Below are 13,375 nucleotides of genomic sequence, written 5' to 3'. Positions count from 1 at the left end.
CCCTGCCCACCAGGCACACTGGGGTACGGTGAGGAGAAGCCGGGGAGCCTGCAAGAGGAACAGGGCTTGCTGGTGGAGGGGAGTATAGCCAGGTGCTCAGAGAGGGCTTCTGGGAGCACGAGCTGGAGCCCCGCCCTCCTCCTCCAGCACGGGCCGCGAGAGGCCGAACAGTGGGCCCCCTGGGGCGAAGGTCCGGGGTCTCCTGCTGCACAGCCAGCTCTGAGGAAGGGTTAGAGGGAGCCTAGCCTCCTCCACTTCCCAAAGTTTCTGAAGTGTCTCTTGGGGCAAGGGCAAGAGACGGTCCCCGCGTGCTGAGGAAGCTACGGTAAGTGTGGGAGCGCCTGTGTGTGCCGGCGGGACAGCAGCCCCTCCCCCCAGCCTCGCTGCCCCCACCCCCCACATGCAGACTCGCCCATTTCTGTCCTCCTGGAGGCTTCCGCAGATGCGCGCCGCTGGAGACAGAGCAGAGAGAGTCGCTGCTTTTCTCTCCCTCGGGCGCTGTTCCCTGGCTGTCTGCTGTCTGCTGTGTGTGTGTCTAACTGCCGTTCGTGGGTCCCCAGCCTGACGCTGGGTGGCTGTTTCCTTGGTCTGTGGGTGTCTGTGTGTCTGAGTGTGGGCGCATCTGTCTGTCTCGCTGTGTCTCCTGCCGAATCTGTCCTTGACCCTGTCTATCTGAGCATGTGTGTCTGGGGGGGAGGGGGTGCTCCTTCCCGCCGCCTCTCCTCCCACCCCCCCCCCTCCTGCAGGCGCTAACGCAGCCGCGGCAGCTGCTGCCTTGGCTGCGCCCTAAGTGCTGTGACCTCGCCTGTCCCTGCAGCGGTGACCGCCTCACTCTGCTGTCAGCAGGGGGAGGGGGCCATGGCCAGGCTCTGAACCTCTGGCCTCTCCCTGCTCAACCTGGGGCCGCCGGAGCCCCGGGGGGGGGGTGTGCTCCCTTCCCGGCTGGGCCCACTGGCCCCCTATCTTCCCTTATGTAACTCCACAACCGTCTGCGCCTTGCAGGTCACCCTAGACCCTGCGCTGGGCTCTGCCCAGAGTCCCACGCATATGGGGGCTGGAGCGGACCCCTGGTCGGGGCCCCTGCTCTCCGAGACCCCTCCCCCTCCTTTCTCCTTGGGACGTTCCTTCCCCTGAGACCCGCCTGCCTGAAGCATGACAGGAGGAGGGGTCCCGCGGGGCAAGTTCCCCTGGGCGCAGGAGCAGGTGCACCCCTCCCTGCATTTCAGGTCCCCACAATCGTCCCGACTCCCGACGAGGGCCCGCCGGGGTCGCCGGGGAGCCCGGCGGCGCAGGTACCGGCTCCTGTGCGCGCGGGCCGGCTGGCAGCAGGCGCGCCCCCCGCCCCGGCGCCCGCCTGCTCGGGCCGGGCTCTCCGCCAGCCGCCGAGCGCTCCTGGCTGGGGCTCCGGCGGCCCGGCGGGCACGCGGCGCTGTCCGTGGTGCTGCCGGCGCCGGGCGGGGCGGGGGCGGGGCGGGGGCGGGGCGCGGGCGGCAGCCAATGGCGGGGGCGCTGCGCGGGGCGCGGGGGGCGGCGGGCTGCGCGCGGGGCGCACTCGGCTGCGCGCTGCACTCGGGGCGCACCGGCGCTCTGGCGGCGGCTCGGGCTCCCGCTCCGCTCCGGGTCCGCCCGGGCTGCAGCGGTCGTGCCGCTGGCCCCATTCGGCTCGGATTCCGGCCCGAGCCCCCTCGGCGCCGCCAGCCCCGGCCCCGTCCCGGGTCTCGGCGCCCGCGGACCATGCGCCGGGCACCCCCCGGGGAAGCCGGCCGGGCCGAGAGCCCGCAGACACCAGGCTCCCGGGCCGGGGCCCCTCCCGGCCGCCCGGCCGGCGGTCCGCGCCCTGCCCCGCGCCCCGGCGCCGCCTGAGCCGGCGGGTCATGGAGCGCACGCCGCCCGACGGGCCGCTGAACGCGTCGGGGGCGCTGGCGGGCGAGGCGGCGGCTGCGGGCGGGGCGCGCGGCTTCTCCGCCGCCTGGACCGCGGTGCTGGCCGCGCTCATGGCGCTGCTTATCGTGGCCACGGTGCTCGGCAACGCGCTGGTCATGCTCGCCTTCGTGGCCGACTCGAGCCTCCGCACCCAGAACAACTTCTTTCTGCTCAACCTCGCCATCTCCGACTTCCTCGTGGGTAAAGCCCCCAGCCCCCGCCCGAGCCCAGGAGTGTCCAGCCTGGCCCGGCCAGCAGGGGTTGGAGCGTGGACCTAGGGCGCCTTTCTGTTCGGGCACACGGCCCCGCCAGGGAGCCCTGTTTGGGGAGGGGGCGTCCGGGACCCGGGGGGGGGGGCGGGGGGCGCGGGCGAAGTTCCTTGCCTCCCCCACCCGGGACCGGGGCTGGGGGGGGGGGGGGGATGTTCCTCGGGAAGGGGCCCCGGCGGGCGGGCGGGCGCTTGGCCAGGCGCAAGGCGCAGCGGCGGCGAGTGCACCGCTGGCTCCTGCGCCGTAGCCAAACAAAGGCTGCTGGCGGACTCAGGACGTGCGGAGGGCGCTGGGAGAGGTTTGGGGGAGGGGACATGGAAGGGAGTTTTTAGAGCCCTGTTGGGGGAGGGGGGCGTGGGGGAAGCGGGGTGGGGGTGGGGGAGATGCTCGGAGGAGCGCGCTCTCACGTGTCCGTGCACTGCTGCCGGCTTGGGGGCGGGGCGCGCGGAGGGGGCCCGAGCGCCAGACACCTGTTGGGGCTGCTAAGTGCGTCTGCCAGACCCTGGGCGGTGGGAGCGGCTGGCGTGGTGGCAGCCAATGCCCTTTGGGTCGGGAGAAAGGCGTTCTCTCTTTCTGACCTGAGGAGGAAGGGCTGTCCAAAGGCTGGGTTAGGGGCTGGGGTCCAGCAGGTGGAAGAGGAGGGAGGAAATTTTCCTGCCTCCCTCTGGGGCCTGGGAGGACTGCACAGAAATGTGGACGTACCGAATCAAGGCTTGGGGGGGGGGGGTCTCATCATGCCCGGAGGTCCCCACCCCTGGATCTTCCCTCCTACCTCCAAGTCCAGGGGACGCCAGTAGGACTGGAAGCTAGGCAGGGGCTGAAGGCCAGTCGCAGGGTAGAGGGTGTGCCTAAGAGACAGGGCGGAGGCAAGGGCAAGGTCAGGGTTGCCGGTCCCGGGAAAGCGGCCGTTGCGCCACCCCCAGGTCCTGCCTGTCTCTCCACTGTGGTGGGTTTGACCCCAGGCCCCTGTCCAGCCATGGCCCACCGTGGCCCTACTCTCCTACAGGGGCCTTCTGCATCCCACTATATGTGCCCTATGTGCTGACTGGCCGCTGGCCCTTTAGCCGTGGTCTCTGCAAGCTGTGGCTGGTGGTGGACTACCTACTCTGCACCTCGTCCGTTTTCAACATCGTGCTCATCAGCTATGACCGCTTCCTGTCAGTCACCCGCGCTGTGAGTCTGGGAAGCCGGTGCCCCATGTTCGCTCCTGGGAGGGGGTGGTCAGGAAGTGGCCACAGCAGAGGATGGCCACTTCCAAGCTGTGGGCAGTACCGGGTGGGCTTGGTCTCTGCTGGCCTCACCCCTGACGTACTGGGTACCCTATGGCCAGCCGCCCACTCAGTAGCCATTTGCTGCCAGTAGGACGGGTCCTGGGACAGGCAGGAGGCACGTCTGGACCCGGCATCGGGTATTCCTGAAGGAACGGGGGCAATTCAGCCTCCGCCCTGGAGCAGGTCCAAAGTCTGGAGGGCTGAGGGAGGATCTGGGCCAGAGGTCGTCGGTGGTACCCTCCCCACCGTGCGCTCGTGTGTGTGTGTGTGTGTGTGTGTGTGTGTATGTGCGCACAAGCGTGCGTGCATGTGTGCACGAGTGTGCCCCCAGAAGTCAGTCATCAGCTTCTGGCTCCACAAGCTTTTCCTGGTGTGAGTAGTCACCGTGAGCCAGGGACGCTGGACTCTGGCCTGCATCAGGGCCAGGCGGGCACAGGGGCAGCAGCCGGAGTCCCGGTTGGCCCTCTTCTTTGAGATGACTCTGCCAGTCACTCTGAGCGCCCTCTGCTGGGGGCCCCACGTGTCCCCGCCTAGAGAGGCCACAGACAGTGCAGAGCAGGGGCTCAGGGTCCTCTTGAGCCAATCCACCTGTGGTCTCCGCCGCTCTCCCTGAGGCACCAGGGAAGGAAGGACAACTTCCACCGTGAAGATTGCACGAGACACCCAGCAGGTGCCGGGCACGGAGCCCGGCACGGGGGACGCTCGGTGGGCAGGGGAGGGTGACAGGACCTCCCCCACCCCCTGGGTGCCCACGGCCAGCAGGGGTAGCACGCAAGCAGCCTGGCACGAAGTTAGCGTTTGGGGTCGATCTGAGGGAGGTTGCATGACCGCGGGAGAGTGTGCTGGGGCCTCGGCCGGCCAGACCCACGTGGGGAGCGGGCAGGGGAGGGAGGCCACGCGCAGAGGCCCCAGAGGCTGCGGCGGTGGCGGGGGGGGGGGGGGCGCGGGGTGTTGGGGGAGCTCCCAGTCCCCTGTTGCTGCTGCCCGGGCCCCTTCCCTCCTGACCCGGCGTGTCCCGGGCAGGTCTCCTACCGGGCCCAGCAGGGCGACACGCGGCGGGCGGTGCAGAAGATGGTGATGGTGTGGGTGCTGGCCTTCCTCCTGTACGGGCCGGCCATCCTGAGCTGGGAGTACCTGTCCGGGGGCAGCTCCATCCCGGAGGGCCACTGCTACGCCGAGTTCTTCTACAACTGGTACTTCCTCATCACGGCCTCCACACTCGAGTTCTTCACGCCCTTCCTCAGCGTCACCTTCTTCAACCTCAGCATCTACCTGAACATCCAGAGGCGCACCCGCGTCCGGCTGGACGGGGCGCGTGACCCCGAGCCCCCGCCCGAGGCTCAGCCCTCCCCGCCGCCCGCCGCGCCCGGCTGCTGGGGCTGCTGGCAGAAGGGCCGCGGGGAGGCCGTGCCGCTGCACAGGTACGGGGTCGGGGTGGGCGAGGCGGCCCCGGGCGCCGAGGCGGGGGAGGCGGCCCTCGCGGGCGGCAGCGGTGGGGGCGCCGCGGCCTCGCCCACCTCCAGCTCCGGCAGCTCCTCGCGGGGCACCGAGCGGCCTCGCTCGCTCAAGCGGGGCTCCAAGCCCTCGGCGTCCTCCGCGTCGCTGGAGAAGCGCATGAAGATGGCGTCCCAGAGCATCACCCAGCGCTTCCGGCTGTCTCGGGACAAGAAGGTGGCCAAGTCGCTGGCCGTCATCGTGAGCATCTTCGGGCTCTGCTGGGCCCCGTACACACTCTTGATGATCATCCGGGCCGCCTGCCACGGCCACTGCGTCCCTGACTACTGGTACGAGACGTCCTTCTGGCTGCTGTGGGCCAACTCGGCCGTCAACCCCGTCCTGTACCCGCTGTGCCACTACAGTTTCCGCCGAGCCTTCACCAAGCTGCTCTGCCCCCAGAAGCTCAAGATCCAGCCGCACAGCTCCCTGGAGCACTGCTGGAAGTGAGCCGGCCCTTGGCGGGCACCCGGGGTGCCGGGGGGGGGGGGGCCTCCCACCGCCGCCCCCGCCAGGCTCCGGTTTCCTGGGCAGCCGGCCACACCGCCCCCGACCTGGCCGCCCCCGGGCGTGAGCCACGCCTCGTCTCCAGCCCGCCCAAAATGCCATGGCAGAATCTCTCAGACCGTCCGCCTGCCGCGGGGGCAGCTCGCTGGGCCCGCCAGAGCGGCCCCTGCTGCCTGAACCGGAGCCTGGTCGCCCACCCCGCCGCTCAAACCCTAGCTTCACCCCGGGAGGAACAATCCCAGCCACGCCGCCCGCGCCCCACAGACGGTCCGGTGGCCGGTGGTGTCCACCCTTTTGCACAAGTGCTGCTTGGTGTCCTTCCCAAAGCGAGTGATCGGCGTGCGCTCCGGGCCTCGTGAGCAGTCTGCCCTGCACGTGCACACATCTGCGCACACCTGCACACGCCCCCCCCCCGCCCCTCCCCCGCCCTCCCCACAAGCCAGGGCCATGGGCTCTGCTGCTGTCTGTCCCCTGCTTGAGCCCAGGCCCCGGCCCCCTCCAAGTCCCTACGCCCCCAAAGTGCCAAGTGCCCCCCAGGAACCCGCGGCCGTCCTCTGCCCTTCCATTCTGGGTGTTTCAGGAAGACGAAGAAGAAAACACGTCCGTGAACTCCATGTTCCTTGGCTGTTTAATCAAGAGAGACAAAATTGCTGAGGAGCTCAGGGCTGGATTGGCAGGTGTGGGCTCCCACGCCCTCCTTCCTCGCGCTGCTGCTTCCGGCTGAGCTGCGCCAGCTGCTTCTGCCCACCCCGCCCCCGGGCTCGGGGTGCTGGGCCCTGCCTGGCGGCTCCGAGCGCGGCCGGGGCCCCGGACGCCTGCTCGTCGGGAAGGCCGCCTCTCTTGCTTCATCCGCTCCGGCTGAGGGGCGGGAGGGGGCCCCCGGGGCTCGCAGGGGCAGCCCCAGGACACCGGGGCCGTCGGCCACGTCCCGTGCACCCCGTCGGCGCTGTGCATGCCCCGCTCCCCGCCTGCCCGCTGCCCTGCAGACTTCGAGGTCCACAGTAAAGTGTATTTTTTTATTGGTGCTGATTCCTGAGGCCTTCCTGGGGGCGGGCTGAGTCACCGTACTTTGGTCGGGACCCCAGGGAGACACAAGGCCACTCAGCAGGGGATGAGGGGCAGGGGGGAGATAAGGCTGGTCTGGCCTGTCCTACAGGTCCGATCCCGATCAGAGACACCGTGCCCCCAGCCACGCACCCCTGTTCAGGAAGGCGGCATGGAGCTAGGAGGGCCTCACTCCAGCCTCAAGAATATGACCCACAGCCCCGCCCCCTGTGCCACCTGCCCACCACCCAGGACCGGAGTTCTCCTGTGTCACAGGATCTTCCACCTGGGGAGCTGCCAGGGGACCAGCTGAACTCCAGGGGTGGAGGGGAAGGGATGGGCCTGAGGAGGGGAGCCACCTTGGATAGAAGAGGGGTCCCGGGCAAAGGCGTGGAGGCGGGACTGAGGGTGGCAGATGGGGACGGGGAGAAGAAGAGGGTGGTGCTGGGTGAGCCTGGGTCCAATGAACAATCAGTCCCTGCGTGCTCCACGGAGGGGGCAGGTCTTGTTCCCGCCCCAGGGGCTCAGAGTCCACTGGGAAAGGGGGCGAGGCCAGCACAGCTTAGGGGAGATACAAACTTGGGCGGTCGGAAGCCACCTCCTCCAGGAAGCCTGCCTTCCTTTCCAGCCACTAGAGCGCTCCCTCCCCTGACCTCATGCTCTCTCCCCGCCACGTGGGTTCTACTTGCACAGCACTTCTGACCCCTTCCTTCCTTCCCCACTGCAGACACAGCCTGTCTCTTACGGCCACATGCCACCGGGCCCTCGGCACCGGTCAGCAAGCTCTGATTCTCTCCACTGCAGAGCGAGGTTTTTCATAGCAACATTTCAAAGCCTTCCTCCCCCAGACACCTCTCACCCCACAGCTATACCTGCAACTTCATTTCCCAAATGCCCCAGAAAACTTTCCCAGAGCCCTAAGCTGGCGCCCCTTTCCTCCACACTCTCAAGAGACCCCCTCCGGCCCAGGCAGGATGCTCTTCTTTCGCCCCCTCCTTGGTGCCAGAGGGAGGGCCCAGCCTGGGGGCTGGGCGTTGTCTTGAGCAGAGATCGCAGCAGGGGCTGCAGGGGGAGGGGTGGCAGAGACGGTAGGCGCCACCCTCTGCGGGCCCAGAGCTCAGGGAAGCCCTCGTGCTCTGGGGGCCCCGTGCACTGCCAGCCAAGTGGCCTCCCTGCTGGCCCCGCGGGACCTGCCTGCCAACCCCCCACGGCGGGGGTCTGTCCCTGCAGCCCAGAGCCGTCCAGGGAAAGACAAAGAACCTGTCCTCTGCAGCGGTGGGCGCCTCCGTGCCAGCAGCACAGCCAGAGCCCTCGCTGCCCCTCCGCCCAGCCCTGCTAAATGGCTACAAATTGGAGGATAAAAGCGCAGGCTTTCAAGCAATTTTGTCTTCAATCTCTGGAAACTGCTGCTCCCCGAGCTCCTGCGTGAGGCTGGAGGAGGAGAGAAGAAAGACACCGACTTTATTGGGCCTGAGTCCCGCAGCAAACAAACACGCCAAGGGGGCCTTTCTCCTTGGAAGCAGGCGCACCGGGAGGGGACACAAAGCCGGCGGGCCCGGGGCGGGAGCGGCAGCCTCTGCAGGGGCTCGCCCACGCCAGCAGCTGTTGTTTATTGAGTACCTACTGTGTGCCAGGCACCGTAAGGGGTGCTGGTCAGCTGGGAGGCGGACAACCAACTAATGGCCATTTCCTCGGGGACTGAGGACTGCAGGGGACATCAACAGGGCAGGGGCTGGAGAGGAGGGGCCGCCAGCTCACTAGCCAGGGGCTGGGAGCCTGTGTGAAGGGTGGCGGTTCACGCGCTCACAACATTGACCCCGGTGGCGGGGCGCTCCAAGACGCCGCAGGGGCCAAGCCTGGGGCCCGAAAGAAGGGCGTGCAGGCAAAGGGGTGCCCCTGGGAACAGGTTCCAGGCACCGTGCCGGGGGAGGGTCCCTCCCAGGCTGGTGCGGACCCTATGTTTTCAGGGTGCCACGCGGGCACCCCCCACCTTTCTACAAAAGGGCAAGTTACCCAGTGTTTCCTCTGGGGAGCCGGGGCCACGGCAGGGACGGCTGGGGCCCCTCCGGCTCTGGAGCCCTGCCGTTTGGGGGAGCCACGTGGCCGTCTATCCTCCGCCCCCACCCATCCTCACACCCACGGCTGGACTTGTGGGTGCAAAGGACCTTTGCCAGCAACACTTGCTGGAGCCCCTCTGTCCTCACAGCCAGCCCACGAGGGGTGCTCACATTCTCCACTCTGCAGATGTGGGAGCCAGGGCTCTGGGCTCTGGGAGACTCACCCCACATGACAAACCCAGTACACATCGGGGGCCAGGACTCCACCCTCCCATTCCACTGGGGTCTCCCCTGTGCTCCCCTGAGCACCAGGGGCCTCCGTGTTGTCCAGGAGGGGGCTCCGGGGAGCCTTGGAACCGGAGCTCAGCGCTGTTGATCTTAACACAAGCACGTGTTGAGTATCGGCTGCTTGTGCTCTGTTGTGTTGCGACAAGGAGCCGGGAAAACTCACCCCTCCTGAGCCAGCAAGTGGAGGAGAGAAGGGGGAAGAGGCAAGGTGGGCTATGGAGTGGGAAGCCCCAATATCCGATGCCCAGGTCAGGCAGGGAGTGTGTTTGGAGAGGAAACTGAGGCCTGGGAGAGGGGACTGCCCCATCTGCCCAGCGGGTCTGTGGGGAGGCTGCAACTGAAGCCGGGTATCCTAAGGGAACATCTAGCCCTTTCTCCTTCCTGTCCCAGTAAGTCGCAGGGGCCAGCCAGGGGCTCTGGGCCTCAGTTTCTTCCTCCACAGAATGCGGTCCTGGCTCGGCAGGGTGATGCGGGGGCAGGGATCCCTGAGGCTCTCTCCTGGGCCCCCAGGGGCCAGGGGGCGCTGGCTCTGCCCGCCCATCATTACAGAAATGGCCCCATCGTCCATGCTGTCTGCCCTGTACCCAGCAGGTAGCTCTGTGCTGACCTGTGCCTCCCGCCTGGCAGCAGGCAGGCTGGCTGGAGGGGCTCCATGAGTCCCCTCTGCACTGGCACCTAGAGGGCTCACCTCTGCCCCCTGCTTTCCTTCCTTTCTGTGGAAATGAGCACGGGATCTGGGCGTGGCTGGACGGGCAGGTGGTCTGGGCTGTGCCACCTTCCAGCCTCGGCCCCTGCAGATCTAACAGCGTCCTCCTCACAGGGGCTGCGGGTGGCAAAGGACACCTTGTGCCTGATACTTGGGGGACCGGGCCCGGCCCTCCAGTCCTCAGGGCACATCCGGTGACGGTGACCCACACTGGCGGGGGCCATCCGGGAGCTGGGGATCCTACAGGAGGGGTCGGGGGCAGGGCTCAGGGTGAAGCCCCACAGGAAGAAGGCAGGGACTCGGGTCCAGCAGGTCAGGACCAGGGAAGGGGCGAGGAAGCATGGCCGTGGAACCTGGCACAGGGAATGCTCCCCGGGCGGGAACAGCTCCCGGTGTCTAACACTCACTGAGCCCCAGGCCCCATCGTGAACCCGCTTCCCATCTACGCTCATCTGGTCGTCAGACAGATGAGGTGCTTCTGTTCCGTTTGACAGGTGAGGACACTGAGGCACAGAGGTTGAATGGGACCTGCTCAAGGTCCCACAGCTAATGAGTGGCTGAATTGGTGCTGGTTCCTCCTGTGACCACTTTCCCAGCACCCCAGCCCCCAGGGGCCACCTTCTCCGTCTGGTCCCGAGCCCGACAGCCCGGGCACCTGGAGCCCCTCGGAAATGCACACAGGCGTCTGGCCCCCCTGCCCCTTCTTTGGGGAACCACTCCCCCTTCACTCCAGCGGGTCCCGGGGGCCGGCCCCACCCACAGGCTTCAGGACCGGTGCGGGTCCCAGGCGTGGCTGGCCAGAATCCCCGTGACAGGTTGGGGTAGCGCACACCCCGGGCCCAGCCGGAGAGCAGCAGTGCTGGGACCTTGGCTGGGACTCTGGGAAGCCCGTGTTGCCCTGCAGCTGGTGGCCCCCAGCGCCGTCCTCACTGAGGCTGCCCCCTGGCGGGAGCACAGCTCTGAGGCCAAGGCAGAGGAAGGCCTGTCAAACCCTGGGAAGAGGCAGCTTCCTGGTGCCATTGTCCGAGCGCCTGGATGCAGCCCTGCCTAAAGCTAGCGTCTGGATCTTTCTGTTTCATGAGTCACCAAATACCCTTTTCTTCCTACAGCTGACACAAGATGGGGTTTTGCAGTGTGAGGTGCTGAAAATGTCCTATCCAGCAATACTTGGCCTGGGCTGGCATCCCTCTGTCTTGGGGGGCAACAGAGCCTTCCTGCCCATGGGAGGTCTGTGTCTTTGATTAAGAAAAAATGGGGAAGTGAATCAGTTATTTAGTAAAATAATAATTAGCTGTTTGTAATGGTCATGGGTAGGAAAGCAATCTTTTCTTTTTTTTTTCTTTTTGGGGAGAGAGAGAGAGAGAGAGGGCGCACAAGTGGAAAGAAGGGCAGACAGAGAGTGAGAATCCCAAGCCCTGACTTGGGGCTCAATCCCATGACCGTGGGATCATGACCCGAGCTGAAATCAAGAGTCTGATGCTCAACCGACCACCCGAGCCACCCAGGCAGGCGCTCCAGAAAGCAATCTTTTAACGCATTAGACTCTGAGGGTAGAAAAGTCAGGAGGCTGAGGCCACATGCCTGTGACATCTGTCCTGTCCACAGGGTGCCATGGAGGGACCTGACCAGGGCATCCAGTCCGTCCCCCCCCCCCCCCAGGGAAACAGGCAGCTTGCTGTGAAATCTGCTCAGAAGGGCCCCAAAATACAAGAGCCCCCCCTTACCTGTGGGGACCCCGCTTCAAGACCCCCCACGGAAGCCCGAAGGCGTGGGGGCACCCAGCCCTACACGCACCAAGTGTTTTCCTCGACACACACCCCGCCCTTGGTCGAGCGCGGTTTATAAACCCTAACCGGGCGCAGCGGGAGATTAACAATAACGGTGAAACAGAACGGTTGTGACAATGTGCTGTGACACACGTCGTGTGACTGTGGTCTCTCTCCGGGGCACCTTCTTGTCCTGGACTCACCCTCCTCGTGCCCAGGTGACAGGACGAGATGCCCGCGCCAGGGGATGGACGTCCCGTGAAGGACGCGGCACGTGACGCAGCGCCAGGCTGCACCTGACCTTCCGGCCTCGAGTCAAGGGGAGGGTCCTCTGCTTCCCATGGGGAGCCCGACGGTGGGTTAGGAGGGACTACTGTCTCCTTCAAAAGAAAAAGAGAAGGGAGAGAGGAGATGCTTTTGGGCGTAAGGAGGGGAGGTGACGAACTGGGCTGGGCTGCAAACGCATCTGTGACACACCAAAGTCACACCAGTTTCCAAATTCAAACATGACAAATTTCATGATCTTTAAATGCTTCTACTTTAAATGCTGATGATCTTTAAAGAGTCCAGCAAACCCTGGTTCCTAGCTGCGGTGTAGGAGTTGGGGCAACTCAGTGCATGGGGAAGAGCCTGCCTTTTGCCCTCCTTCCCAGGCCCCCGGCCTCGGCTGGCTCCCCAGCTTGGCAGAACCCCGTGCTCCTGGGAAGCCAGGGGGCTGGGCAGGTGGGCAACTCCCCCTGGTGCCCCCAGGGCCCACAGGCTTTCTTTGTCAGCTGAGGTTCTGCTCGGTCCTGCTCCTAGGCCCACCAATCTATTAATGCATGCTAAAGTGTGATGGCCTACTCAGGGAAAGATGGAGATTTCCACTTGAACAGAGGGCATTCTTTAAGTGCAAGTGAGTCACGGTCTAATGCAGGGATTTCAGAGAGGGACATACCATGAGTGGATGCTGGGATGGCATCAGTGAACCTTCTCGAGCCCCTGCTACCTGCTGGGCCTTATGCTACACACCGATTTGGTGTAGGGTTCCAGATCTATCCAGCTGGGAGGTCAGAGCCCTTGGACAAAGCTCCTCTGGTGGTGCAGTGGTTCTGTGGGGTCACCAGGCTACGGGAACCTACTGGGGTCACAAGGATATTTCCTGGGATCAGAACTGGGCCTTTTGAGATGCCCCCTTTGGTCATCTGTGGATCCCAGACATTCCTCAGCGGTCCCCGTGAGCCAGCTGGCACTGGGGCAGGCCCAGGCTGGCTCCTCTGAGTCACTTGGGAAGGCGTCCACTATCTCTGGGAGGGGGTGGCTTCTGCTGGGGCCACCCCGAGTACACCAGGGGGAAGCTGGTTAGAAGTGGTCAGTTAGGGCTGTCCTAACACAGGTGGAGTGCGGAAGTGACTTAGAACACGCGCTTTTGGGGTGGGGGTCCGGGCTGCTGGGGGAATTTTCTGACGCTACCCTCCCAACCGGGGGGCCTCCCCTGGACTTTGTCAGCTGAAGGCCTGCCCCCGGGGCTGCAGGGGGCCTCCCTGGAGGACAGTGGGACAGCAGAGTGTGAGCCAGGCAGGCCTGGGGCAGCATGGGCGGGGCAGAGGCCCGGGGCAGGGTGGGTGGGGGTGGAGTAGGTGGGGGAATCACATGGGGGCGGGGGGTTTGCACCTGCCTCTGGCCCTGGCTGCAAGCCTGTAGCCTCCCTCCGCCTGCCAGGGGCTTCCCTCTAAGGGGTTGGAAGAAGGCGGTGCCCTAGGCCAGGGGGTGCCCCCGCTCCCCTCCAGCCCTCCCTCCAGGCACTGAGCTTTGTGTTTCCCCGACCCCCCTTCCCACACCTCCTCACTTGAGGCAGGCAGATAAAAGAAGGAGCCCATGCTATCTGGATTTCAGATTTGCAACAGCTAATGCTTTAGCGTAAGTGTGCAGAGCTCTTTGTTGTGGATCTGAAATTCAAATCAACACATCCGGCAACCCTCCCTGTCCCTTCTCAGGGACATGACTCTGTGGGGGAGGGGGTCCAGGGGAGGGCCCAGTGCTAAGAAGCCACCCAGCTGTGTGGAAAGGA

The 13,375-nt window shown here is 65.8% G+C and overlaps 1 protein-coding gene across 2 annotated transcripts; it reads left to right on the top strand.

The window, feature by feature from the left end:
• The first annotated feature begins 1,506 nt into the window (after positions 1-1,506).
• Positions 1,507-6,486, top strand: HRH3 (histamine receptor H3). Of its 2 annotated transcripts, XM_081795388.1 has the most exons (4): positions 1,507-2,124; positions 3,199-3,365; positions 4,487-5,403; positions 6,045-6,486. In XM_081795388.1, the coding sequence occupies exons 1-4, from the start codon at positions 1,875-1,877 to the stop codon at positions 6,070-6,072; spliced, it is 1,362 nt and encodes a 453-aa protein (XP_081651514.1). In that variant the 5' UTR covers positions 1,507-1,874; the 3' UTR covers positions 6,073-6,486. The 2 variants fall into 2 exon arrangements, with proteins under 2 accessions (XP_081651514.1, XP_081651515.1); XM_081795389.1 differs by having other exon boundaries at positions 4,487-6,486.
• The last annotated feature ends 6,889 nt before the right edge of the window (positions 6,487-13,375 follow it).

Source organism: Panthera onca, chromosome A3 (genome assembly GCF_046562875.1).
Source record: "Panthera onca isolate mPanOnc1 chromosome A3, mPanOnc1 haplotype 2, whole genome shotgun sequence".
NCBI lineage: Eukaryota > Metazoa > Chordata > Mammalia > Carnivora > Felidae > Panthera > Panthera onca.
Note: the sequence above shows the minus strand (reverse complement) of the source record. Positions and strands in the feature narration are given on the sequence as shown.